The 26,521-nt window shown below is 41.3% G+C and overlaps 1 protein-coding gene across 1 annotated transcript in view; it reads right to left on the bottom strand.

Annotated features, from left to right (window-relative positions):
* Positions 1 to 20,300: 20,300 nt before the first annotated feature.
* PIGG (phosphatidylinositol glycan anchor biosynthesis class G (EMM blood group)) overlaps positions 20,301 to 26,521 on the bottom strand; it is a 75,863-nt gene continuing 69,642 nt past the window's right edge. The window contains exon 13 of the mRNA XM_063294879.1: positions 20,301 to 21,502. Within this exon, the coding sequence (XP_063150949.1) occupies positions 21,286 to 21,502 (217 nt within the window). The 3' untranslated portion in view covers positions 20,301 to 21,285. The remainder of the gene's footprint in view (positions 21,503 to 26,521) is intronic.

Here is a 26,521-nt window from a genome sequence, read left to right as displayed (position 1 = left end):
GCATCTGAAGAAATGGAGTACTAATAGCTCAGGGACTGAGGTGCTCATGCACACATGTCTATCATTCTTTTTGCTCCTCCCCCCACCTTCAATATTTGGATTCAGTACAGCTTCTCCTTTTTCAGCCCCGGATAATTTCTCCTTTTAAGAGGAACTCATTATAATAACATCAGTCAAGACCACTTCTAATACATCAGCGGTCAGATCGAGCCCCAACATCCATCCCCAAGAAGAAGACCAAAGAGAGGGGGAAACTGCGGGCAGTTGAAGCAAGGATGCTAACACCCCCAAATAATTCTCTGGATGCTCAGGGGAGCCTGGATAACCAATCACAGGTGCCTGCTGCATCTTACAAAGCCTCAACAGCAGCTTTACTCCATAGTTTGAATGAATCTGTGAGCTCTGCTAGGGCAAGACTGAACAAAAATCCCTTTTTGCCATAATTAGGTGAGGTGGCATTAGATTTAATTAATGAGTAGACAGGCAACTTTGGTTAAGAGAGCTACAAGCAGAAGTACTAGACGCATACTGTAAGGGTAGAGTTGGTCATTGGATAACAATCGAAAGCAGCTACATAATTATCTCTATACACAAAGAACGTGCAGGATAAGACAGTAATATTATTCCTGTCATTCAGAATGGTGAAATAGAGACTTGCCTAAAGATGTCCAGTGAATTTATAGCAGCGGAGCTAAAATTTGAACTGGGGACCTCCACCATCGTAATTCCTGTTCTCAGCCTTGAATCAGCTGTTGAGAAGCTGAGGGATGCTGCAATTGTGGGCTTGGAGCGAATGTTTAACAGGGCCAACCAGTGCTTATTCCAAGAAATAAATTTCACTGCGGTCTCTTCTTTCCCTAAGACCTTCAACCAAGAACAGTCAGCCACATGACCCATCAATTCAAATCTAATCATTCTTCAATTTTTCCTTTTGTTCTTTTTTTTTTTCAGTCTTCAGTTTTAAGTTTTGCATGGCTGATACACTGTTTCTGATGCACCTGGTTGTTGCTTCTGTGTTTTTACTTTGCGGGTCATTGACTACAATTAAATACATTTGGATAACTCATATTTTTCTTGGGGGTGCCTTCTCCAAATGCTAAAGGAATAACTTTGCCAACCAGGGGGTGGGGGGTGGGGGAATGCTGCAGAATGGTTTTCAGCCCCAGGCTCATCTAGGAAAATATTCTGACACATGTTTGACATCCACAGTATGGATGATAAATGCCAAAAGCGATTGCTCCAGTTCTTTGTTCATTTTCATGATTCCGTTCACCATCCATTGCTAAAGCAAGCTGCGAGAAGTTAGCTAACCATCCCAGCACAGAATAAAGCTTTCAGTCTGTAACTGTTTGAAAAATGTATCACCACGCTGATGAAGATAACAGAAGAAGGCCCCCTCAGTTATCTTCATTTACAGCAGAATCATCCCATTCTTTCCCCATCTTCATTTCCAGCATGAAAAATATGTATTTTAGACTCACATATAAAACTCAAGCTACTTCATCTCTCACACAAAACAGCCACTCCAGCCAGCCCTGCCCAAAGCCTCATTGGTATCACAGCACCCTTGTGGAGCCAGTCTATAGATGGAATCCCCAGAGGGGTCTGTCAGTCTAGCCCCCTGGGTCTTTGAGTGCCAGGCCCCTGAGACCACTTTCAAACCCATCAGGACAATCAAGTCCAACAACGTGATCCCTTCCTAACTCCTCCAGCCAACTGACAACCAGTTGAAAGAGTGGCCTCCACCCTCAGCAACTTCCTTACCCGCAGCCTGGTTTGTGGGGATCACTGGGAGTTTGGGAGTTTTCCTCCAAGGAGTCACTACTCTAGTGTGACGGGCTGTGAGAATAACCTTGAGATAGGAGGAAGAGCTGCAGCCAGGGCGACTGTCAGCCAAGAGAGAGCTCAGCCCACGGAAGGAATGGGGGTGGAGAAAGCATCTCCGAAGGGACCCTCCCTAGTTCTCTGGAAAGTAAAGGCAGGGGAGGGGAGGGGAGAAGCACTTTCAGGCTTGCAAGGTTCTGTCACTGTAACCTTACAATAAAGGTAGTGTTAGTACTCATGGTTTTGGTTTCCTGTCTGGACTGTCTTGAAGGACTGACATCTAAAGATCTCCCTTCTGCCCTGCCATCTTGGCCCAGATGATAATCTGGAGGACTTCCAGCAGCTGGGGCTGAGTCTGACCAACCGGACATTTCCACTGGCTGCTGCTTGTTCTGTAGCTGCCCTGTCACCTGGACAGACTATAAGAGACCAGCCTCTGCAGGCTCCAGTCAAACTCTGCCTGGTGAGCCATAATTAATCAGCTTCCCAGCCTCTTCCTTCCTTGTTCTCTCTCCTCCAAATTGCCAATATCCATCCGAGACACTAGTCTTCCCAATGCAATCTCAGCTCATTCACGCCAGGAAACTATTTCACTAGCCCCCCAAAATTCTACCCAAAGCCAAAACATTCAATCCCAACCTTTCATTTCTCTGTCAACGTGTTCTCAGCAACAGTCTAACCCACCTGTGCCTCCCAACCCCTTCCTGAAGTAGCCACCATACAATGCCATCTTAACAGCAGCAGCAGCAGCAGCAGCAGGACTGGCAAAGCCCGTTGCAAAGAATATCCAAATGTTATGTGCCTTAAAAGCATTGCTTGCCCAGTCAGATACAGTAAGTAGAGTCAACTTCCTTGTCTATTGATTTCCTGTAAGACTATTTGCACAAGATAGGAAGCAGGCAGCCTTGACTTTCCAACCAATTTTCTACTTTAACAGCTTGAAAGCCATCAACAACTGCTCCCTTCTGCATTCTTGTAATAGAAGGTCAAATGTGGTGCTTAAGAGCTCTGCTCTGCCCTGCCCTGCCTTGCCTGTTGTTTTATTATTTTAATACTGTTCCACACTGCCTTTTAATTCTCAACCTCAGATGAAGGGCAAAGGACTCAAGGAATTGCTTTGAAACTTGTACCTGATTTCTGTTTCCAATGAAACTTGCTCCTTTAGCTTATATCACTAACTGGTCTCTGCCTAACTGGGAAATATACCCTTAAAAATATGTTTCCCATTTTCTCTCTCTGATTTTTTTTAACCTTTTTTTTTTTGTGGGCTGCAATCAAATGGGGGGATTTTCCTCTGATTCTCTAACCCAGCCAGCAACTCTAACCCTTAGGCCAAACGTTGTCAGCTGTTGGCACTATTTTTTTCAGACAGACTCTGGCAAAGTGGCAGTCACTCGGTGATGTCACATTTCTGTTCCTCTCTTCTTTTTTTAAGACCCATTCCCCCCCCCCTTTTTTTTTTTAGAAATCTTATGGTTTTAAAGAAGTAAAATAGGTGGGTTAAGCTCATCAGAATTTGGACAGGATAACTAGTCCATCTCATCTGTAACAAGCCATACGGTTGTCAGAATGGCCGCACATGCATTGCAACATTATTTTGCAAAGGGTATTTGGAGTTTACATCATGACATCAGATGCAAATACACAAGCCATGTAATTTCTTCCTGTTTGCCTTCCTGCAAGCCCCCTCACAAGCATAATCTCAGGGGACCCTAAAATAGGCTGAGGGCCTCATCCAGCTTACAGGCTCCCATCCTGCTTTAAGCCAAAGTCAGCATTCTTCCACATATAGAAGAATTGTAAGGCAAGTCATTGCAACGTTATGTTTCTTAAAAAAAATAGAATTCACCAGTTCAAGGGGTGTCTGCAGGGAGGGGTGGGTCCAAAAAAGCAAGATGGTGGCTGTAATTACGTGGTTGAAGCTGCCATCTGGACTTCTAATACCCTCCCTGTGCGCCCTCCTGAAGAGGATATCTTTTGTCCACAAAAGGACTCAAGAATCTCCAGGCAGGGCTGGGAAGACGTCTACTTAAGGCCCAGCAAAGCTGCTGCCAATCAGTCCAGACAATACTGAAGTAGGTGGATCCATTCTCTAATTAGATATATTGAAAAAATACCCTGAAGTCATCAGTGAAAACCCATTTCTTTACTGTTATCCAAAAAATTACATAGACATGTAATTTAGTAGACATGTAATTTAGATCCTAAGAGTCAGGTTCAAGTCAATTGAGTCCTTCCCTTATCAACTTCTGAGGTTTCTAAATAGCAATTCTTGGACTAAATTAGGATTGCTATGGATGGATAAAATGACTCACGCGCAAACAGTTTCATAGATGGGACTGGTTTGGGATGGCTCGTGCACAATCCAAAACACATGTTTGGTCAAAATATGGGATAAAATGGGACTGTTGTTTTTTTTTAGGTGCCAACCAAAATCCAGTTGTTCTGGGAAGAAGGGTTTGGAGAGTGACAAGAATGGGAGAAAGCCAAAGACAGAAAGGGAAGCAAGAAGAGGGGGGACAATGGTAAGAGTGGGAGGGGCAGGCAGGATGGGGGCTGCTGAGAGGTGGGGGGACGAGAGAGGTGACAAACACCAGCCTTGACCTATTTGCCCTGTGACATCACTCTGGAACCCCTGCATCTAAAACCCAGAACGACGGAAACGTTCTAGCTTTTGCCCTGGCAAACACTGACCAATCTAAAACGGTTTGGCAAAACTTCCAGAATGTAGTGTGTTTCTTCAGGTCTGAAACAAAGGTATGTTTCCTTTTCCTATGCACTTCTCTTAATAACAGCCCTACTGATTAATTCCAGCTTCTTTGTAAGCCATTGGCTTCTGCCTCTTGCCAAGTGCAGAGTCGGCAAGGGGACAAGATGCTTTGTGCTCCAAAAGATTTGTTTAGACGTATGCAAATGTGTGCAGGTTTTATCAATTAATTATACCCACATGATTAATCAGTTACGGCTTCTCTAATTGGATGGGAACCTAATATTTAGCATTGTTTCCCATTTCCCACTATGCACGTTGAGGAGGAGATCTCTAGCATTCTTCAAATTGTTCTAAATCAGTGTCCTTCTGCAGAGGACTTGTTTTGTTTTGATTTCTTATGCTTTGCAATACCACTGTTTGAGCAAGAAAGACCAAGCAGATACCTGGGGAGGCCCTGCTAGGCTTTTAAAAAAATAGTTTCTCCAAATGTATCAGCCTCTGGCCACAGCTGCAAAATTCACCCAGGATTCACCTGGGCCAGCTGTTGTCACACTAGAAGACATTGGCTGAGCCACAGCAGCAGATGCCATGTGCTGCAAGCAAGATGAGCACCCTAAAACGTTCCCATGAAATGAAATCACACATCTTGTGATGTTTGTTTGTTTGCTTGTTTCAAATTTTACAAGGCCACCCAACTTAGTGTGACTCTGAGCAGCATACAACATAAACACACAATACTAATAACAGACAAACAAACAATATATAAATATGAAAGCTAAAATGGAAAATGACAACCAAGTACAGAACAAAGCAAACCTCAGAGGGAGACTCCCACTCAACTGACCCCTAATGCCTGGGGGAAGAGTCAGGTCTTCAGGCATTTTCCTAAAGGCAAGCAGAGTTGGGACCTGTCATATTTTGGTGGGGGGTGTCATGCCAGAGAGCAGGGTCAACCATAGAAAAGGGACATTTCCTAGGCCCCGTAAGATGACAAGACTTAAAAGAAGGAACCTGTGGGAGTGTGTGGGGAGGGCAGATGTTCATGGGAGGAGGCAGTCCCTCAAGTAACCTGGTCCTATGCCATGTAGGGCTTTAAAGGTAACCACTAGCACCTTGGATTGCACCCGGAAGCTTATTGGGAGCCAGTGCAGCTTGTGGAGCAGCAGTGTTGTGTAGGCATAATAAGATGCACCCATAACTACCCACGTGGCTGCATTCTGGACCAATTGAAGCTTCCAGATGGTTTTTAGGGACAGCCCCATGTAGACCATGTGGTAGTAGTCCAGTTGGGAGGTGACCAAAGCTTGAGTAACCATGAGCAGGACCAGGAATGGGCGCAACTGGTGCACAAGACACAGTTGTACAAAGGCTACCCTGGCCACATCTGTCACCTACTCTTCGAGCAGGAGCTGTGAGTCCAGCGGAACCCCCAGATGGCGCACCAAGTCTGAACAGGGTAGTGGCATCCCATCCAGATTCAAAGATGGAAACTGCAGTTCCCAGATTTGGGGGACTCAAAACCCATAGCCACTTAAGCAAGGTTGAGCTGCAACTTGTTGACTGTAATTTCCAAATCTATGGGTTCCCTTGTGTGTGTGTGTGCATGTATAGGAAGGCTGTATGGATTCTTTGAGGCTTTTTTACTTTTAAAGGCCTGGTGGGGCAGGACAAAGAGGTGGGTAGGGTGCTACCAAACTATATTAGAGTCAATTTAAGCTTCAGTTTATTATTAAGTGAATGAAATTCAGGTAATAGGAATTGTTATTATTAATATATGCTATCAAGTCTCTTAGCAACCACATCAATATTCTCCATGAATAGGACTACTTCCCACATATTTAATAATTTTCCCTTCCTGAAGTTTTACAAATTGCAATTTGTTGGTAGTTTCTGAAGGTGAGGCTGGGGGGGCTGCAGCTCACACAGCCCTAGGGACTCTGGTTGTGCAGCCTAGTACTTTGCATTTAAGAAATACTTTGAAAGCAGGCATCTGAGCTGGGATTTCTGGATATAGAGGTAAACAGACACATAGAGGTAAACAACATTTTCATACCATTCAAAAGAGACAATAGAAAAGCCAGAAGACCAGAACACCTCCTCGCCAGCAATCAACACCCAGATATGCAAAGATTAGTACTAGGATTAACACCAGATGAACAAACAGCACAATATACCCTAAGTAAGGAACTATTAACTCAATCAGTCAACCAAGCAATAAACAACAGTCCAATCAAGGAACTCCCAAGAAGAGAACACCACCGCCAACACAAGCTGGACAAACCATGGTATATAAACAGAGAGCAAGGCCCACTTCCTCTTCGCACTGAAGATGTTGCCTAGTCTGGCAATGAAACATCTGCAAGAAAACAACAAGGCTCAGAGAGCACCAAGGACTCCACATTTCTGGATATGTAGTTATCTTTCAGCAATGCTTTGCTAAAAGGGCTTAGGTAGACAATAGAATATTCAGCTCACTTTTCTCAGCCACTTTCTCAGGAATATTAGAATGGCCAATTCAAGGACATCGGCAGTCCCACATCAATTTATCCTATTTGTTCCTGCAAGGATGTCTGTGGAGAAGGGGATGACAAAAAATCAAGATGGTGGTCATGACAGTGAGATCAAAATCCTGTCCCCTTTTTGCATGCAGCTGCTATCTTGCTTGCCTTTATTTTAAAAACTCCTCTACCTTACTCCTCCCCACTCACGTATCCTGGGAAAATCAGGATTAAAGTACCACTTAGATTCCTGGAAAATTCTTTACTTGTAGTAACAGAATCTTGAAAGCTTTATCATTGTATTAAAATAATATATTGTACTAAAACTGAGAAGACAGAATAATAGATGGGCTACATGACTAGATTTAATAATATGTTAAATGATTGAGCTAGTTTTATATTAACATTTTATGGATATACTCTTAGTTTCTACAAATGTCACTCATGTGTTCATTATTCTACATATTTTTCCTGATTTTATTAGCACTGCCATATTTTTGGTTGTATTTATCATATCTTCTGGTTGTTATACTTACCAATATATATATATATATATATATATTAAAGTGACATAAAAATTGTTAGACATTCCATGACAGTAGACATCTTGTTAACTATGCTTATTCTGGTTATTTTCATTACATTTTTCTTTATTTACCTCTGTTTGTTTACAAACAGTTGTTTGAGCCTACTTTCAATGAACCTGCATTTTTTTAAAGAAAAAGTACTGAGGGACTTGAAACATTGCAACATGTCCCCAGTGCCCTCAGTCCAACCAAGCTGAGTTTCTAACAGTGGATATCTGTTTGACTTCAAATGGCTCATAGGAAGAAGCATCTTTGTAAACCCTATTAAATTCACTGCCAAGGTGTTGTCTTTTTCCTGTCATCAGGTGGGAGGGAAAGGGGAACATTCAGGACTAGTGGGAGGAGGCAAAGTCTCCAGACAGTCTAAAAAGCCAACAAAATCCATTAAACAAGATTCTACTTGCCATTATTGTGCCTTGATTAAGCAACTTTAGACATCTACTGAACAAAAGTACAGCTCAATTTGTACATTATACTCCTTGTTCACTCTGAAAAAATTGTATTTTACATGATGAGACTCTGGTATGCAGGCCAATTATTTCCAAGCATATGAACAGCAGTTCACCAGTTTGAGACAGAAAACAGTTTAAAAGGTAGCTTAAGCCCCAAAATGTGTTTCATATCATTGTCGTTGTCATCATCGCCGACTTCCAAACTCTTTCTCAAATCCTTGGGGAAGGCAGGACAAAATCCTTTTGCTGCCCTCATTGTGTGACTGTCTCAGCTGTTGTGGTGCTTCTTCCCCAAATGTTAAGTGCATCCCTCAACTACCCAAAGGTTGCCCATCCCTGGCTTCTGTAAATGGAATAGTGCGGCATTGCCCTTTAATTGGCAATTTATGGAACATATTGTTATGCAGGCAACCCTCATAATTTTTATTGAGGATATTCATGGCATGCCAGATCAACTGATACAAACAAGGAAATACCTTTTTTTTGCATCTGTGTTTGTACCATAATAATTCTATTTGACATTGAGAAAGCAGAATGAGATTTCAACTGCGTGGCCAAACCACAAATTTATGTTCCATGTCAAGTCTGTCTCAACACCTCCATCCATGTCAACAGGGACAATAAGAATGTAAAGATGCCATGTGATGGCACGGACTTTGAATTACTTTGGCACATAGATTGATTGGTTTTATTAGTCTTTAGTGTTCTATTATAGTGAAATACCCAAAGTTAAATACTATCAACAATCACAAGGGAATGTTCTCAAACTCTTCAGCCATCTGGCAGCTCTGATTACACAGACTGAGCAGTTTAAAACTTGGTCTTACCAATTTCTAGTGTGGGTTGATAATTTCAGAATTAATCAGAAATTTGTCATGCAGAATATATGACTGAGTAGTTATTTCAGTTCCTAAAAACCTTTTTTTAAAAAAGAAAGTATGTGTCTTACCCTGAAGTATGTGGGAAAAAAGCTTATTAAAATGTCAGATGGTAGAGACAAAATTAATGAGAGGTTAAGTGGTTAGAAGTGGCGCTCCTACATCCATAAACAATGTTGATTTGAACAAAGTATGACAGCATTCAGACATGCTCAATTTGTACACTCTATATCAGTCTCAGCATATTGCCTTTCTTGCTGCAAAATCTGGTTTGCCAGGAACATAATTTTAATTTTTTTAGCTGCAGCTGGGCAATAAGGACCAAATAGTTACAAACAATACACAAACTTTTGGATTCTCCAGAATTCTTCATCAGGCTGGGGTTCTGAAGAATTCTGAGTGCTGTACTTACCAATCAATAGCTGTACATATAATCTGTTGTTTTTCTTAAGACTCTACAAAAAGATACCAAACAGCTGTGGACTCTGTTTGGGGTTTTTTCTTCTTATGGACAGAAACTGTGTTCTTGTTCTTATTATGCACAAGATGAACATATTCCTGATTATACTATGTGATCAAGCATGTGTTCTGCACAGACTAAGATCCAATGTTCATTCCTTCTCAACTTTATAAAAAGACAGTCGCATTGTTGGGCAGAATAGTGGTATTTGACCTAAACGTACAGCTTCCTAGAATTCCCTTAAACCTAAGAATATTCATCTCTTCTAGACCTGACATTCTCAATTGCTTACCTGTTGGTGTTCATACCTCTGGAATTTGTACTGAGATGGTGGATGGATGATGGATGCAGAAGAGGCCAAGCTTTTGCATCGTTGGCTATTGGCTATCTTTCCTTGGAAGTCATTTCTTGGAGGGCTAAAATGAGCAGTGGACAAGCCCAAGACAAAAGTGGGTGCAGCTAGAACTTGCTAGAGAATATTCTGCATTTGTTTTCTACCTTGTTCTTACTCAATTAGCTGAAAGAGAATGTGCCTTAATAAATTATTTCAAACAAGGAGCAATTATTTAGTGCTGAGGTAGCCAAGGAGAGAAGGTGAATGTTCTGTCATTCATTGTAACGTCATCTCTCCAGGGCTGTACAGGTTCCCTGGTTTCTCGTGTTTCAATTCAATCCTAAGGGAAGATGTCAACAAGCAACCCCTCTGATGGGACTGTTTCAGGACAGTAGTGCCACTATTGCCCACCCATGAAGAGGGCGGAGAGGGGTTTGTCTTTGAGCCAGTGTTGGAGAATTTCTCCCTCTCTTACAGAAATCACACATCCAAATTCTCTACCCACAAATGTGGGCGGACCATCTCACAAAGCCATTTGTGCTCAATCACAAAGCTGAATGACCTATTCTCACGCTCAATGTAGCATGCTGGTGCAAAACAGAGGGGTCACTCTGCCCTAATACCTTGCTATGGATTAGGAGTAGGTGGCACACAAACAAATATATCAAGAAATAGGTGTGAGGAAGATTTTATAATCAAGAACCACAAAACCACTGCTTATTGTCCAGCTTCAGTTTGCATAAAAGAAGCTTTTGAAATTCCAGAGAACTTCAAGAACATGAGTTAACAAATCAGGGGAGGAGGGGGAAGCAAGGGAGAATGAAGCTAATGTTTAAGTCATATCTACACCAGATTACACGCTTGGAGTAATTTGTGTCCATACATATTGATTCCTGTTGGATGCAGAAATATGTTAAGAGTGTCCCATGGACTCTCTCAAATCTTGTGGAGCAGCAGCAGCAAGCCAGAAATTGTTGGTATGTCCCCCCTCTCTATTTTTGAGCTCATTGTGCACTACTGCATGTGCAGCTACAAAACAGCAGGTTGGGAAGGCTCATCTGGCATCTTTAGGAGCCCATGGATGCTCCTGGAGGGGCCACATTGTCACACTCATATCGTTTCTTCCGGCTCATGTCCTCAGAACAGTCAGGGACTGGGCGGCAGAGAGATTTCCCTTATGCTGTTTTCAGACAAGTATTGCAGCAAAAATCAACACCCTGTTTGTTTTTAATTCTCAAAATGTTTGGCTATTTACAGAAACCTTAAAAGAAGATTAAAGACATCCTGCAAGCTGAAAGTTCAAGCGCTGCCATTTAGTGTGTAGATTACCCCGCACAGCCTTTCCAGGCTGTACAAAACAGAATGAAGAATGTGGGGGCGGGGGAAAAGCATCTGGTTTTCTTGCAAAGCAGCAAGAGCTGGGCCAGAGGGCTCTTGCTTATGAGACCGCAGCTAAAAGTAGCCAATCCCAGCAAGGGACTCCTAATGAGGAGTGACTTAGCCCTGAGTCAAAGGAAGTGATTGGCAGCTTCAGCAGAGTCACAAAGGCTGCAGTGTGGATGGTGCCCCATCTCTCAATCAAGTTCTTTCTTGCACTCTCCTGTCACCTTTTTTGCTCATTCAGCACCCCATTCAATTCCCTCTTTATTCTCAGGCTCTTCCAACATTTCAGAGATAACATGCAAAGCCCTAACTCTCTGGAGAAGGTTCTGATGCTTGGAAAGGTGGAAGAAAAGATGACCAGCATCAAGGTGGATGGATCCAGTTACAGTGGCAATGGGTGGACCATTGGAAGACCTGAAGGACCGGGTCAGGGACAGATTGTGCCAACACTCAGTGTCACTAAGTTGACACTGAGTTGATGGCACATAATCAGTCTTCCAACACTGAACAGACCTCCTTCCCCCACCTCATAAGTCCAGCTGTTTGCTGATTCAGTGCCTGAATCACTTTCCTTTTTACTGATAAACACTTTAAATCAATTTCTCATTTTGTCTGTCAGTCAATGATCGTTCCAGACATTAATCATACATTTGAAATGGGAAACATGGTAGCAGCTGCTGTTCCCAGTTAGTTATATGCCTTTAGAAATATTCATTTTAGAACTAGAGTAGACTGTATTTATTTATTTTTAGTACTGTCCAGATCTTCATGGTCTTCACAGTCACATCGTCTTCATGGTCTCATACCATGGAGGTATGAGTGGAAGGAAAAATTATCCTTCAAGAAGTTCCTGGAAACCATTCCCTACATCCAGTGTAGTTGTCTTTGGCTCATCTACATCAGTGTCTGGAGAGAAGCAGGGATCATCCTCATGGGCTCTAGATCTCACCTTGTCTTATAGAGCTCAGTGGGAAAAGAACCAACATTTTTCTCAGTGCTGGTTCCCTTTTAACACCGTATGTCCACTGCTCCTATCAAAGTTTGTTGTACTGGTTAAGCTGCTTGGAATTGGAAGTTTATCTCAATAAATAAAAAATAGAAAGGGTGGAGGGAGAACGGAAGGAGCCAAGGAGAGAAGAAAGAGTAAATGTAACGTTCATGTAATAAAAGTATTTGATGTCACATTGTAGCCCAGGATAAAGTGCTTACTTATAATACAAGATATAGAAAGGAAGCAGTGTGTGACTTCTGAAGTTCTTTCCAACTTCTTTCCCAGGGCCACAGGAGCCCTCTATTTTCTTCTCTGTAACAAAGTAACATGTTGCATCTGTGTGGGTTTGTGTATGTGCACGCACTGGAAGGCACAGGGCAACCTGCTCAGCAACATTCTGGGCCATATGACTAGGAGGAAGTAGGAAAGATTGCTTAGAATGGAGATGTTCACAGTATCTGAGCCACTGTCCAATTACCTCCCCCATTGGGATGCACTGGAAAAATTTAGGGGAATATTTCTTCTCCACAGCCCTCAGCCAGATCCAGCTCATTTTGACCCTGATCTTTCTTTTGCCAGCACCTCCCCACACCCCAGACTTAGTCCTGTTCTGATCATTTCATGGTGGGGCTTCCATCAAGAGTGACCATGTTTAGGGAGATGGTCATTTTCTTGAGGGCTGCTAACAAATTGAAAGTTACCCCAAATGATTTTCCATTCTCTAGATTCTTATGTCAGAAATGCCAAGCGGTCAATACTTCTCTACATGAAGGGGCTGTTCGAATCCTTAAGTCCACTAAAATCTCTACCCTGAAAATGTAGGGAACAAAACATGGGATTCCAAGTACGGGTAATAAAAGGGCCCGGGGGACCTTCAGTGGCATCTGCTGAGCATATTGAAGTGGGATAAATGATGAGGTGGAGTTTTAATTTATATAGTGATCCATTTCTAGGCACAAATTAAAAGCATGACTTAGCATTCAAACTAGAATATTTTATTCTAAACCGCCCAGTCCCCCCCCCCCACCATTGTGGGGGGAGATGGGCAGTGATAAAATTTGATAAATAAACAAACAAATATCCACACCCATCTTTGAGAGATGTGGAAGGAAATGAAATATGGATTAAAGTCTTGGTCTTTGCACTGTGAATATTTCAAAAGCAGCAAGTTGTATTCCCCCCCCCCCTTCCTTTTCCACAGGCAGAACAGGCCAAGAAAACACACGCACATAAAGGCCTCCTGATTGTACAACACAGAGAAGAAAATTAGCAATTAAAAGCAATTACATTATAGTGTGAAGTTAGAGGAGGTTTCAGTAAGAGCAATTTGGCAATTTCCATATCAGTTCATGGCATTCATTAAGACTGTAAAAATGCCTTTTCAGAAAAGCTCAAGAGACCTAATGATTCAGCCTCATTCTAACAATCACCATCAAGAAGGTGTGACTGTGCCATTATTAGCACACTAAAATTAACATGGAGGTCCTGAGGTCTACTGTGGCATTAGGAAGATGCATCATTACCATATTCCAGTAGCCCATGAATGAATGAACATGATACAGGGCAAGGTTCTAGATCTGCTGGTTGCAAAGAGAATTTTGATTTTGCATTTCCATGCACATCTTAATGGTGGCTACCAACAACAAGGCTAGGGGCCAAGCAGTGGTATTTGGAGACACTGAACTTCACATCAAGTGTTTACCATTTACCATCTTCAACATTGTGAAATGGTGACCTGAATGTGGGAATGACCTGTGAAAGAATGTTCCTATCACCCTACATCATGCCAGTTATAATACTGATCAAGACACTCAGATGCAACTCACCCAACCGTGGGGACTCAAACAATGCAAATACAATTTGGCTGGCAAGTAAAAAGTTCAAGTCAAATTCAGCTTCAACTGGCTGTGCTTGGATACATTTATTACTGTACGGTATGCCTGTGTTTATTATAACAGTACCTTTATCTAGCATACTGCCGTTATGTACCATTATAATTGCCATGATGGCAGTCTGGCCAAAAAATTGTGAAACGGCAGAAACAGAGATTTTGAAAGCTACCTGATACTTTTTGGAAAGCTTTCCTGAGATAAATGCTGTATTGGAGAAGTGAAACTGGCTGTTCCAGAACCACTTAATGTGTATATGTCTATTTATTTCATTTACTACACATTTTCATGCACATACACACACATACACAAACATACGTATACTACTTTGGATTATTTCTTTATTGCATTTGAATAAAGGGCAAAATATATACAGATACATATTTGAATAATAAGATATAAGAATAATAAATCTTCTTTAGATGTACAAAATCTTTTTTCTTTCAACCTAGCATATCTAAAAAAAAGCAGATTAGCAAAAAAAAAAATTTTTAGCCCACCTTTGTTTCTTGATGTTAGAATATATAGCTAATTGAACGTGGGCATAAGTGATTTTTTACACAGCATTGGTAGAATTTAAAGCTATCATATGATGGGTGACAGGCATTAAGAGAGTGGTCCAGACAACCACTAAAGATGGGAATATGACCAGTCATAGCAATAGACTAGAAATACATATAATGCACCCCCAATTAACTGAATCTATATTGATACAATATACAGAGGAATACGACTTCAATAACCTGCAATGCAATTACCAATTAATTAGAATGTATATAACATGCACAAATATGCAAATACCAAGTTTGGCACAGTATTAGAAATACCAAGCTTTCAATCCAATATGGATATCAACTTACATAAAAGTAAGTTCATCAATGTGGACAAGATGTCTCAAGAGTTGAAAGAGATCCTAACGCTCACCAATTAATATCAGGTAATACCGACTCACGAGAAAGACAGCAGCAGGAAAATAAATATTTCCCATTGCAAATCAAGAGGCAATGAACGCTGCGAAGCTGCAAAATTCTGCTGGTGGCGAGACTGCAGTCTGAGCTTCTAAGATCATTAAGAGTGGGGGAGATGGGCGGTGATAAAAATCTGATAAATAAAAAAAAAGAGTGACCCAATGAAAACCAGTGGCCAACCTGATACTGTATTGAGAAATAGACCTTCACACAAACTAATACACAGCATGAGATTTAACTCTGAGTGGGGGGAAATGTAATTGTCAGACTGTATGTATGTCCTTAGTGCACAACCATAGAAATACTATAGGTGCAACATTTGTACATTTAATGAATTGTCCTTCTAAACTTGAGATACAGCAAGCGAAGTCAGCCATGAGATAACTTTAAAATTAATGACACATTCTTCTCACAATTGTTTTTTATGAATATGAGTAATCCAAGCACATTAATACTGCAGTGTTTCATCATGATTTACTCAGTATGTCATGCAATCCCATCTGTACTGTTGTTATTGAGTAACAGTATATTCACACTGAGTTTGGCTGAGTTTCTACTAATCTTGTGCATATAATACTTGGGTATTTGCGTTCACTTTTTCTTCAGCCTTTTGTAATTGTTCATCGGTAACCACCTTAGCACACTAACCTGTTTTCCCAAATAATTTATGCCCCTTTTTAAAAATAGTCTAGAAGAATTTCTATTCCCTGGTATTATTGAGAGATGGATTTCAAGTGCTTCACTTAGACAGACCCAGGGATGATAGGCCAAATAAGGTTCTTAGACATCCTATGCCACCCTTGTATCTTTCTTCACTTCACTTCACTTATTTTTTTATCCCTTTATTTTTATAAATAACTCAAGGTGGCGAACATACCTAACACTTCTTCCTCCTCCTATTTTCCCCACAACCACCCCGTGAGGTGAGTTGGGCTGAGTGACTGGCCCAAGGTCACCCAGCCGGCTTTCAGGCCTAAGGTGGGACTAGAACTGTTTCCTGGTTTCTAGCCCGTTGCCGTAACCACTAGGCCAGTCCTCCACTCCTTTTATTCCTCAAATTCTCTCCTGCTTGATGGGTTATGACTGCTGAATTTCTGTTGGCATACATCTTCTTGGCTGCCTCTTTCATTGTGAAAGCTCTCCAGCTCTTGAGATCTCATCTCAGTCCTTTCATGAGATTAATCAACATCTGAGGAAGTATGTATTCCACTAAACTTGATTTTTATTTTGATCCTTGTCAGTCTAAACAGGTAGCAGCACCTGGCCAACTGTTTCTGGCCTCAGAAGCTAAGTAAAGTCAGGGCTGGTTAGTGTTTGAATGGGAAACCTCCAAGAAATAACAGGATGGTAGGCTATATTTAGAAGGCGAAAGAACATCCTGGAAGGAGGCAGGGCAAACCACTTCTGTACTGCTGCCAAGGAAAATATTGGGATATCTTCTTCAAGTCCCAATTGAAGAAGTGAGTGTGACTGAAGGGAGATTTTACTTTTTAGACCCTGGAAATGTGAGACACTTCCCACACTGCCTATGACTTAAAAGCAGGATACATTTTTGTGAAAGGAGAGGTGGAGCTATATGATTAGCTCATCATCTTCTGGAAATTTCGAGAGAGAGAGAGTGCCCATGATCAAAGTAGTAATACAACAGATGTAACTGTTGTATTATTATTTGAAAGTATATCCTGCTATTCAGCCCATAAAAGAATGATGCATTCTTAAAACATGACAAAGACCCAAGTTAATTAATAAAAAAAACTTTATTTAAATAGAATAACTTTAGCCAAGAAGCCATAAAACAGCACAGCAAAAGAAAACATAAATTATGGAGAAATAAATTGGGGAAGACTTTGTAGCAATCCCTTTCCTTCTAATTTCCAAGATGGAAGACAAGGTTCTAAGGAAAGTTTTCTCTTAACATGGAGAGAGCATAGACAACCATGGCCCCGCAGCTGCCTCAATTGAGGACAGGCAGAAGAAAGGGGAGAGGATCACAAAATCTGTTTTCTCCAAATCCTGCCATGGTGGCAGCAGCAAGGCAGAAATCCAGAAGCATCTTGTCTTACCTCTTCAGTCACCCAAAATACTCCTTCTCCCCTCCTACTTGACTTTAAGCTTAACAGTATGGGGTTTTCTTCTCCCTCTTCTTTTCAGAAGACACCTCTCGCTCCCAACTCACAACTTTAATGTCTTTCTCTGTCACACCAGTTCCAAGCTGCAAAAATCCTGACAACCACTAGTTAAGCTGATTTGGGAGTAGAATGTGGAGAAGCAGCAATGCCAATGGCTCCATTACGACATAGCTGAGAAAGGTCCAGGCTAAGAAAGGCTGCAGAATTTGAATGGGAAAATAACCACTTATGCAGACTTTATTACTGCTTGCATTCCTTAGTTATGGCTCAGTTATATCAAAGTCTCTTACTGGTTAAAAACTTCCGGTAAATCAAAATATGAAACCATGGGTTGACGTGAGTTTGCACACAGTAGTTAAAATAATGCATCTACACTAAACAGGTTGTGATAAAAGCCATTTCTCTGCCTTTCCAGCCTCCATGCTTTGCAACAGAGCAAACCAATTTTGTAGTTCTAGCAAGGGACTATGTTTGATGATTAAACCACAGTTTCACTAGGCATTTTAGAGTTTTTATCAGAATCAAGACAAAAAACCCCACATTTAGTAAGGGAGGATGTTATGTCTGCGCTGAACTGAAGTGAAAAACTAAAATGAATAAAAGCTGTTTCAGTGGTAGTCATGATTATTACAGTACTTTGCATTTATCCTCTGGAGAAAAAAAATCTCCTTCTCCTGGGCAAAGAGAAATACAGTTATGGTTACTTTTAATATAATTAAAATAAAAGCAAGGCTTTTACCTACCTAGGCAAAACTGTATGTGTGTGTTTATTTCCCAGGAGATAGAAAAATATTTCTCGTTCCAGGCCTGTGTGTGTGTGTGTGTGTTTGTGTGTAGGGAAAGAATATTGATTTGAACAAACCCAAACGTATGGCATTGTTGTTAATATGCAAAACAAGTAGCTGAGAGCTTGCCTTCATTCGAAGTACCAACAGTGCTGCAAGGTGTGGCAAGCATTTCAGAATGATAAATTATAAAACATTGCTAACAAGTCAGGAGTTGCTTAGCCCAAAGCTTCAGATTAGGTAGAAGCTCCTAAGCTTTCTGACCTAGCACTACTGTGGCCTTGGATAATTCTTTGCATTTCTGCACCAGCTGCACTTAGACTCTTCCGTCATTCCCAAAGCAGAATTTCCCACTTTCAAAGGCTCATTATAACTCTGTGTGAATCAGTGTTCTGTGCTTGCCTCCCAGGTCCTATCAGGAACCATACCTGAAGAGTTATCTTCAGGAGAGAGACAGTTCCTTCTGAAAAAAATAGTCTTTGAAATATAATGTTTTTAAAAAGAGGTGGGGAGAAATAACACGGCTGTGGTATGCCAGAACCACATTATTTGTTTGTCACTGCTTACCATTCCAACCATTTTCAATAACATGTAAACAATCAAATGCTTTCAGAGCAGTGCAGTTTTAAACAATGAAATATACAGCTGCAAATACACAGATGCTTCAGAAAATCATTGTTAGCCCTTTTGTACAGCCTTATTTCTATCTTTGGAGAAAGGAATAAAAAGACCCTGTAAATCACAATCACAACTGCTCAGAGCATTTACTTTCCAAAGCATACTCTAAGTGTTAAGTCTTACACACTTCTCTTGAACATAAAAGAATCTCAAATTAACAGTGTGTGCTTGAACATGATTTGAGAGTGCAATCAGTATGCTATTTAAACTTAGTCTTTCTCATACACACACAAAATCAAGCATGAGCCAGGCTGTCTTTAACTGTAAGTGGGGGATGGATGTCCCTGTGATTTCTTCCCTCCCTCCTCGCAATCAGGACCACAGTATTGGTACTGAGCAATCCGTGTAGTTCAAACATTAAGCAAAGAATTAAAGACTAGGTCGTATCAGCTTTTATCACATTGACTGGACTTGCTGAAGAAATTAGCATTTATAGAAGCTTAAAGACATCCTTGAATCAAGCTTGACTCCTGGTGATTATACCCATGAAGTTACCTTGGCAGAATTAAAGAAGTGGCCTTCCGCTGCCTTCTTCCAGGATGTTCTTTTTTAAACTTTCCAGTGTTCCAACAGCCCTGGAATTCTCAGGTGGTTCTCCATCCAAATACTAATCAGGCCTAAGCCTGCTTAGCTTCCCAAATCAGCCATATTCAGTGATGTATAAATTTGTAAACATGAAGAATACCAAAATATAGTCTCACTCTGGAGATACCAATTTATCATAAACTGCATATAAATATAACTCCTTTTTAAAAACCTGGACTTTGTAATTCTTATTTTACACAAAGTTGGTTGTCAGCTGCAGGTGTATTGACATTCTTTGACAGGAAGGAAATAACATATATATTACACATGTAATGCATAACATTTCCATGCCAAGTTTCAGGTATAAAATAATGCAATTAGGAGCTTTTGCCTACAAAACTTTCCATTAACACTCATAAGAAATTGCATACACATTTTTAGATATGACAGCAGTTGTACCTTGACAGACCTCTTTCAGATTCTTGGACTACCGTTTCAGGAATATAATCAAAGCAAACTATAGGCAACTCTTTAAGCTACACTCATATAACTGCTATGGGTATATTACCTGTATATAATCACTAGTTTTCAACAGCTTGTGGGCTGCCCTATTCAGGACATACCAAAAGAGAGAGTGAGAGAGAGGGAAAAAAAGCAGGCAGCTGATTTGGGGGAAGTGACACATTAAGATGCATTGCACACTCCCACTCCCACCCAAGTTTGGGACCTGCTCTTAAGGTTGGAGACATGATGCTGCATTGCCTTGATCCCCCTCAGCCTGAAACAAGGATCTAGCTTTGGAAGACACAGCTTCCCTCCAACAAGCCATCTCCTGCCTTTGAACAATGAACCTTATCATTTCCACCATCTTTCTCAAGATAAATCTTGGGTTATGGGGAGACATTATAAGTATGGTTTTATGGTATTGGGAAGCAAAAATTAATGGGGGGGAGCATTAAAACACCACCCCAACCCCACTGCAAAAGTGTTCGTATATGAATCCTTCATTCAGATAAATATATTAGAGTCCCCAAACTTGCAAATCAATTTCAGAAACTGTTTCACTTTGAATTTTGGGCTCCCATTTAACTAAAAAGGAAAAGCAATCAGAATATGCTCTTTCATAGTTTCAAAAGCTTTTCTGCAGGCATCACTGCTCAACTTTTGGGAAAAAACTGATACAGACCTGAACATTTACTTGGATTAATATTTAGGAAAGAGAAATAAGGAACTTTAATAAATAAAATGGTACATACAACTCTGGTGGCAGACAGAAAATCTCACCTTTAAAATCATTGTGGTTTGGAAGACTTCCATTCAGTAAGAACCACTGCAGTACAAAGAACTGAAAACATGGGAGAACTTCAGAGGCACGCCTGTTCTAACATGCAAAGCCACATCCATCCGGATGACACCGGGGTGCTATCTCTACTCCAATTAAGAGTGGACTGTGCTCTTTTCCCTCTCTACTGCCAATATGCACTGATTATTTTAACCTAACCAAAGTGCGTGCCAGCAGGTGTAATGGTTAAGGTGCTGGACTAGGAGCAGGAAGACCCAGGTTCTAGTCCTTGCTTAAGCATGGAAGCTTGCTGGTTGACTTTGAGCCCCTCCCTCCCAGCCCTAATCAGAGTCAGGCTCTGCAACAGGCTGGCTGATAAATGAAAGCTCTTATTACATCACACATTGAAAGCTTCATTGGACCTAGGCAAAGCACAGTACAAAACCAAGTGGACCCTGCGATCATGTGGGACTAACATTAAGGACACCACCACCTTTACTCGTACTGAAATGATCAGAATGGATTTTTAATTGTAGTTAAACCTAGTTACATTCCAGCATAGCCAAAGTTCAACCAGCTTCAAATCCCAGTTTAAGGATTCCAAGTTCAGGAAGGCACAAGATCCAACACTGCAAGGGGAACAGGAGATTGTGCAATGTTCACCCAACAAAGTTGACCCTGGCATTTACTTTCCCAGCCAGTTACATTTCAAGTGCCACTTCAGGATGGTTTTGTTACACCATAGCCAAGATATGAAATCTGCTTGCTAAGAAAAACAAATAAGAAAATACTCCAACAAACCAACAGTAATTTTTAAAGTTCATTGGGAATCTAGCAGCAAGAATTCTCATTCCATTGTAAAAATTCAGTCGCTTGCTAGAAATTAAGTAAAAGTCTGCCTGACCAGTGGTTTCAGTCTTTGCACCGATGGTGATCCACCACTGTGAAGAAGGCACACACAGCTGCTGTGATGAAGGTATGCACCCCCTCGTAGAGGAGTTTTGGTGAAAAGACACTCCAGATAAAGAGATGGTATCGCAGTCCTGTGATCAGAATAATGTATACTGCAACTGGGATGGAACGTAACAGTGCATAACAGAAGCAGCCATGCCCCATTGCTGCAGGATTCCTGCACAAAACACAAATTGTTCACATTTGAGTCCTGTGGTAATCTTTATATTCATTTAAAAATCATTGGTCAAAAAGAGTCTCTGCAGTAAACAGAAGATGGAAACTTCCTGGGTTCCACTGTACTCTTGAAAAGCCAAGGTACAGAAACAAGGAGCAAGACAATGGGAGATCTTTAGTATTTCCATAGACTCAGAAGACAGAAGTTTGCAAAGTACCGAAATCTGACATCTCAGGATAGGGATAGAAATCTACCCCAGCTGATTCCCTTTCCTTCAAGAGCTGGGCAGTAGCTAACAGTCTCAAGTAAGGATATGCTTGGGGTGAATTTTGTCTCTCCTTAAAACTATGGAGACCTTATGCTGCATGAACCTCAAGGCTTATCTTATATGGTACAGATAGTCCTCAATTAGCAACCACAATTGGGGCTGGCAATTCAGTCATTAAGTGAAGCAGTTGCTAAGTGAAACAGTGATTGTGCTTTTGCTCTTACTTCAGCTTTCCTTTGCTTTACAGACCTGAGAAGGTCATAAATGTGAGGACAGTTGCTAAACTAATGGTTGTAAGCTGAGGACTACCTGTATATTTGACAGGTGACCTCTCCCCCCAGCAGAGTGAAACAAACGCTTCCCAGTGTTTTTCACATGATCAGAGACTTTCCCTGCAAAAGCATCACCATGACCTCTGAGAAGACTGACTGCTTAATCTGGGGGAAGTAATTATATAAAAAAGCAAACATGTAGACTTTAGAATGTTCCCAAATTGATTTTGCAAACTGTAAATGAAGAAAATGTTAATGTCTGGAATGTGACACTTTATGGTAACACCTCTTTTGATTCACCCCACCCTCTTTTTTAAAAAAAATCTATCTAGGTATTAGAATCGACAACACTATTCATCTCCCATTTTTGTCTTAGCCTTTTCTCTATTCAGGTTGCCCTGCTCTGGCCTTCCTTCCACCACTGTTTGCTATACTAAACAAACCATTTTTAGGGATGGTGCAAGGCAAGTTAAGATTTATTAAGCCATTTTGGTATTTGCACGAAAAGGCTACTGTGCATTTTCCCTGTTTACCTAAGCCCTTTAAATAAAGCAGCATTGGAATTTAAACTTGAAGGGTGTAGTGCTATTCTACACATATTACCAGGAAGATTTCATGCAAGATTACTGGATAAGATTTTTAATTAATATTCAAGGCCAAACTGGAAAAGTCCAAACAAACCATAAAACCCTCAAAAGGGTTATGAGAGCAAAACCCCTCAGTATAATTGGCAAAGATACATTCACCCTATTTCACTAATGAAGGCTAAATCGTCAAGATTGTGACCATCTGAGCTGGCACAAAGTTTTCACCATTCAGCTTCCACTTGGCTTGGCTCTCTGCTGGACACTGGTCTGCTGCCAACTGGCTCTTCAAGGGTTGATAGCATATGCTATTCATACTCTTTGTTCTTGGTGATCCTGCTCTCCCATCAGTATACTCAAAATGAACAGTTAATAGAAACAATGACTTCAGCCCTTCAATTCCATACACATTTGTAGAGCTTGTCACCAATGACCAGCCACTAACTGGACCTTAGGACAAAGGCATCTGAATACAGATGTCAGGAGTAAGGATGGCGAGCAGGGGGCTCCCATCCAGGCTGTAAAGCGCATGCGTAGCACTGAGAAATTAGGTAGCCATTCCAAGAGACACAGATCGGGCCCGCCTTAGTCTTTGGGGTTTATATGTCTGGGTTTTTCCCACGCTTCTTCAGTTTGTTAGGATTCCCTGTTATGTAGCAACAATAAAACACTAGAGACCTGTTCCTTGTCTCAGCGTGGTTCCTGGCTGTTAGGACGATAGATGCGTGTTACAAACTAGGCAGAGACAACCAGTGTGTACAACAGCACATGGATTTAGACAACTAACCTTAACATTTTTACTTGTCGAATTAGATCAATATTCTATTTCCTCACCTTTCATATCTAGAAGATAAGTTAGTGCTAGATACAAGAAATACATTTTTGGTTATTTAAAACATTTACTAGCTAAGCTATGACTCTAAAAAGCATTTATGAAATGTATGCATTTTATTGCCTCAGCTCTCAGAATCAGAGTAAACATCTCCCTTCCAATTGCCTGGTATGGGGTGGGGTAGGAAAAAAATAGAGTATCTGCTGCAACTGGATAAGTGAAATGAAGCCTTTTCAATACTGTGTTTGAGTACAGGTTTCCTCCCCTGCCAATTTTAGCCTACTGCTGAACCCAAGTGAGCTAATGAGGTCCTGCACATGCTCATCTATATGAGAAGCACTGACACCATAATGAATAAATATTTCGTGATTCCATAGTCGCAGCTGCTATGGGACTGTGACACCACAGCTTCTGCGTCCTGGCAGGGCATACTTATGCAGGCTTTGCAGCTAAAACTGGAATTGCATACTGCACAGAGAATAGCTTATTAAGTTTAACAAAAGCCTGGAGGAGGGGAAAGATGCTGCGGGTTTTGTAATGCAAAAGAGAATTACAGGCACATAGGCAATCTTTTTGATGCACAGTAGGCGCTCAGTAGGTCTGCAGAGATGAAATGCCAAAGCATTTGGTAAACCAAATAATGTGTCACTAAGTATACAAGTCCTGAGATTTAATGGGAAGCATATAAGCAGGAAAAAGTTGCTGTAAGCCTAAAATAAAAATTATTTAATACCAAGCAATAAAGTGAAAAGTCCAGCTCTGCTTTTGGGTCAGGCATTATAAGGAAAAAGGGAGCCGTTGTAATCTGCAGTGATTCAAGGTGAAATCTTATACTCTTGTTTTTGAAAGTAGAGAATAAAATTATTAGATATAGCTAGTGTAGTAGAGAGCCTGAACTATGAACCAGAAATCCTACAAAACAATATCATTTCTCCTATAGGCAACTCACTCATTTTGTGTAATGCGGGGTACAGAATGACTAACAAACGGTGTTGTTGCAAGGCTCTCCAAGGCCTCTTTCACAGATACAAAGTGCACCAATTCAAGATCTCCATGTCTCCATGACACCATTAATCTTGGGGAAATCTCCAGCAGCCAAGTCTAAACTTCCAGCTCAGCTGCTACTCCAGAGGCAACCGTTGAAGACTGTATTTCACTGTTTGGTCCAGAGCTGTGTAACAGTGGTTAGTGTCCCATTAGTGGGAACTCACCCTGACCAGCCTCATCTTCCCCTTTGTTCCTATAGGCAAGGCCCTGTTCTCCTATCCTCCTGCCTGGGGGATCTGAGGAGCAATTTTGCCCTTTCTTTTCCTTGTGGTAAGACAACAAAAAAGTGGGGAGGATTTTTGCACGCTCCATTAGCCAGCTAGAGAGAGCTGGAGGGAATGATGGCTAAACCCTCAACATCAACAGCGAGGGCACTCACAGAGTGGCATGAGTACAACTCCAAGGGTTTGGAGATTTAAAATGCTGGTGGTGTGGTAGTGTCCTGAGATATACATGGGTCCATTTCAATCTGGACTGTAGCCTGGATCTGAAAATAAATTGCCTTGGTTGCTATGAGAGATGACCTGTTCCAAGCAAAAGGGGAAAGCCAACTCTGTACATTCTACAGGATTTTTCAACAGCACTTGAAATCATCCAGCTTTCATACAGGAGATTTATTATTTACTTAATCCTATTTCGATGGCATCCAACTCTGCAACAACTCTGGGCAGCTCGCAATTAAAAGAGAATTTTAAAAGAGAACAACATATATCAAAGAAGGGAACACAACCACTGAAAGACTAACTCCATAATACAAAAAGACCAAAAGAATACGCCTAAGGGGCTCCACCACCATCCTAACCCAAGGCCTGGAAGAACAATGAGGTTTTTAACCATCTGCAAAAAAAAAAAAAAAAGTCAAATCAGTAGGATGGGAGTAACATACATCTCTGGGGGGATATCATTCTAGAGTCAGGAGCTATCACCAAGAAGGCACACTTCCTGGGCCTCACAAGATGACATTCCTCAATCTGACCTCCAGAAAGTGGGGAATGATCAGCTGCTTCTCCCGATGCATTTCTAACAGTTTGGGCCAACTTCCATAGGGAAATGTGGTCCTGTACATAGCCTAGCACCACACCATAAAATGCTTTATAGGTTAACACCAGCACTTTAAAGTGCATCCAGAAGCTAACAGACAACCACTGTAGAGCTTACATTATACCATACAGGTGTCATGCTCCTAGTGATAACTGCTGGTGAGCATCTGGGCAGCTGTAATCTGTACCAACTAAGGCTTCAGATGGTTTTTAAAGGCAGCCCCATGCAGAGCACATTGCAGTAGTCAAGATGGATGGCAATGAGGGCATGAATCACTGCTGCAAGGTCTTCTCATTCAAGGAAAGGCCACAACTGACACACCAGCTGAAGCTGGGCAAAGGCTTCCCTGGCCATGGCCTTCACTTGTTGCTCTAGCATAAGCCACAAGTCCGAAGTCATGGACCACTCTTGCAGGGACAATGCCTTCCCATCCAGATTAACCACTGAGGCCGAAAGAGGACCCCGATGTATACAGACACTCCATCTTGCTTGAGTTCAATTTCAACCTCTCTCTCCCATCTAGCTCCTCACATGTAAATATGAAGTTACTGAGCGTAAAGTTTAGTAAACAGAGTCTGGTCATGATTATCTCAGACCAGAGAATGAAACAGAAAATTACTGCCCGCTCAGTGGCAGCAGTAAGCAAACTGTTGATAGACCAGGACACACTAGCTAGAGTTTTACCAGGAATTAGTATCCTATCTTGCCTGTATTGAAACTATTGGCTTCTAGCAACTATTGGCTTCCAAAAAATCAGCTTCAACTCCAAGTGTGGGTTTCAACATTTAAAGCCTTTCAATGCTTAGAGTCTAGACATTAGTTGGACTCCTTTTCCAGCCTTAATCTGCCCATCAATCCAAGGCCTTACACTGGAAGCTACCATGATATGATGTGCAATATGCAGCAACAGTGGACAGGAAGCCTGCAAAATTTCCAAGGCTTTATAGAACATCTTCCCAGAAAGACTTGCCTGAT

The sequence above is a fragment of the Candoia aspera genome, chromosome 2 (genome assembly GCF_035149785.1).
Source record: "Candoia aspera isolate rCanAsp1 chromosome 2, rCanAsp1.hap2, whole genome shotgun sequence".
Lineage (NCBI taxonomy): Eukaryota > Metazoa > Chordata > Lepidosauria > Squamata > Boidae > Candoia > Candoia aspera.
Note: the sequence above shows the minus strand (reverse complement) of the source record. Positions and strands in the feature narration are given on the sequence as shown.